The sequence below is a fragment of the Malurus melanocephalus genome, unplaced genomic scaffold (assembly GCF_030028575.1).
Source record: "Malurus melanocephalus ecotype Western Australia unplaced genomic scaffold, MMel_1.1 scaffold_744, whole genome shotgun sequence".
In the NCBI taxonomy this organism is placed as follows: Eukaryota; Metazoa; Chordata; class Aves; order Passeriformes; family Maluridae; genus Malurus; species Malurus melanocephalus.
Window position 1 is genome coordinate 96,054 of NW_026623976.1, and position 2,611 is coordinate 98,664.

At 49.2% G+C, this 2,611-nt stretch overlaps 1 protein-coding gene across 1 annotated transcript in view; it reads left to right on the plus strand.

Moving 5' to 3' along the window:
• LOC130584650 (metabotropic glutamate receptor 7-like) overlaps window positions 1-1,747 on the plus strand; it is a gene marked incomplete at its 5' end in the record, with an annotated part of 55,671 nt that extends 53,924 nt beyond the window's left edge. Inside the window, one exon of the mRNA XM_057384764.1 lies at window positions 1,704-1,747. Coding sequence (XP_057240747.1) covers window positions 1,704-1,747 — 44 coding nt within the window. The remainder of the gene's footprint in view (window positions 1-1,703) is intronic.
• Between the last annotated feature and the right edge of the window lie 864 nt (window positions 1,748-2,611).

Genomic DNA, 2,611 nt, shown 5'->3' on the forward strand with positions numbered 1-2,611 from the left:
ATGGCCACCCCACCCTGGCCTCCCCTGGCCTCTCCCCCACTCCTTTACATTTTCCCCGCAGCAGTTGGAATGTGTTGTGTTGAAAAACYGCCTGGAATTGTGATCAAAGGAAATCAGTTCATGGCAGGATTTGTTTTACTTTGATTGAAAATTGATGAAAACTTTCCAGATTTCATTTCCTCTGCCCTTGGTCCCAGTTCTTGGGGTGGTGGGAATGTTGTGTGCAGGAGCTGCAGTTTCTGCTGGTTAAATTCGGCATTTGGAGTCTCCCCAGAAGGCTGAAATTTGACTAAAAATTCTGAAAAGTTTGTAGATCCATCTCACCACATGGGAAGGACTGGGGGCACAGGGAGGAGCCTGTGTCAAGCTGTGATTGGTTAATGAGGTGCATGACGCTGCCTATGCAGAGCTGTGATTGGATAAGAGGCTTCATGGCCGGTGACCTTGCAGAACAAACAGCCAATGGGAGCTCAGCCCGGGAACATTGAAAGTATAAAAAGGCACAGCTTTGTGCGAGTAAAGGATTTGTGTGAGCGCATGGGAGGGTCCGTGTGCTCTGTCCCCATTGTTACATCAGGAGTGCTATTTTTAGAGGGATCTGTAACAGCGCTATTTCTAAAGGGATCTGTAGCAGCGCTATTTTTAGAGGGATCTGTAACAGCGCTATTTTTAAAACAGCACAATTTTTAAAGGGATCTGTAACAGCGCTATTTTTAAAGGAATCTGTAACAGCGCAATTTTTAAAGGGATCTGTAACAGCGCTATTTCTAAAGGGATCTGTAACAGCGCTATTTTAAAAACAGCGCAATTTTTAAAGGCATCCGTAACAGCACTATTTTTAAAGGGATCAGTAACAGCACTGTTTTTAAAGGGATCAGTAAATAACTACAGCCCAGGAGGGCAGGAGGTGTCTGAGAGCAGCAGAGAAGCCGTGGGCAGAGCTCCCACCCAGAATTTCCATGGTTTCCAGGAGCAGCTCAGCGCTCCGGCCACAGAGCACGGTCCAGCCCAGGGGGGAGGGAGTGTGGGTGGAAATGTTATCCTGTGCTTCGTGTGCTGAGCAGTGGAAATTCAAAAACTCTGAGGAGTTGAAGGGGATTGATGGATTCTGTTGTGATAAAGGCTTTTGTCTCTAATGAGATCTCGTGGTCCRGGGGATTCTGTCACGGCAGAGCTGTTACTGGATCCTGGAGGGCTTTGTCAGGTGACAATGCAGGGATTACCCTGCACAGAGGCCTCATTGTCATCCTCTGCTCCTCAGAATTACAATATTTACTCTGGCATATTGTTGGTGGCTCTGGAGCTCTGCTTCTCAGCTCCTTTCACATAAAGAGCTTACATGGAGAAGCCGTCAGACTTTACACCTGCTGAGTGTGCAGAGTCTGGGCCGTCACGGATGGCGTTTGCAGAGCCCTGGATGAGGGGTTTGTGTGTGGAGGGTGGGTCTGTGGGGTTGGGGCATGGTGGATGTGCTCCCAGACACGGGGTGGGTGTGTGATGGTTCTGAAGCACATCAAGAGTGGATATTTTCCTGCCAGCACTCCCCCAGATGCCGAATTCYACCTTGTGCAAGTAAGAGCTGCCTGTTGGATACCGTGAGCATTCCACAATCTTTAAATTAAATCTCTGTTAATGATGACTATCACCAGCTCCTCAGCAGCACCATTGTGTGAGACCCTTTGAAAATGTGTTTAATCCTTCAGGAGCCGAAGCGGTGTCTGAATTCATCTCGTGCGAGCGCCGATGAAGTGGGATTTTGATGTCTGTCTGTGTGAATTATATGCCATAAAAGTTGTCCTAGCGATASTATTTATTCAGGCTGGCACATCCCGTGTGTGCTGTGATGATAACAATGAGTGCAGAGCAATCAGCTGAAGGAGCAGGGACRTGCCGAGCGCTGCCGTCTGCTCCTCGCGCACGGCCGCGTTAACGCCGCCTTGCTGGAGATGAGCGAGTGTGACCGGCGCTTCTCAAACCTGCRTGGCACTTCTGTCATCTGAACGAGCTGGAACAAGTGGAATTCTTTCTCTCTGTGYTCTCACCACTCTGCCTTTGGCGTTTTTTCCTGTCTGTGCTGCGGCGTTTCTGAGCTGCGAGGAGGCGCCGAAGCAGGGCCCTGGTGCTCCATCTCTCAGGAATCAGCATGATGAGCACTCGAGACTCGAGTAGGAAGGGGGGTTAAATTGTTTGTCATCACCTTCAAACAGATCCTTTGGAAGCAAAAACTGCTCATGTCAATAAATTGCCTTTGTGCTTCGCGCATGTGCTGCCATCCCGAGGTACTCATTTCAAACCCACGGGACAGAAGTGTGTTCTCCTGGAATCACGTTGTGCTCAAGTGTCCCAGGTGTCAGCTGCTGAAGAAATAATGTTGTTGTGTGGCTCCTGCAGATCTCCGAGTTAAAAAAAAAACACTCAAGAAAACAGCAAGTTCTTCTCAAAGATGAGCAGAAATGCTGCAGATGGGGTTTGGTGTTACTTCTGACAGCACCGAGGGGCTCGTGGTTTTCTCTGCACCCAACAGCCAGGCTTTGGGTTGGTTCTTCACCAGCTGAACCTTCAGCGTTTTGTGCTCAGTCTGCAGGATTGCAGAGCTGCCAGAGGAGCTGAG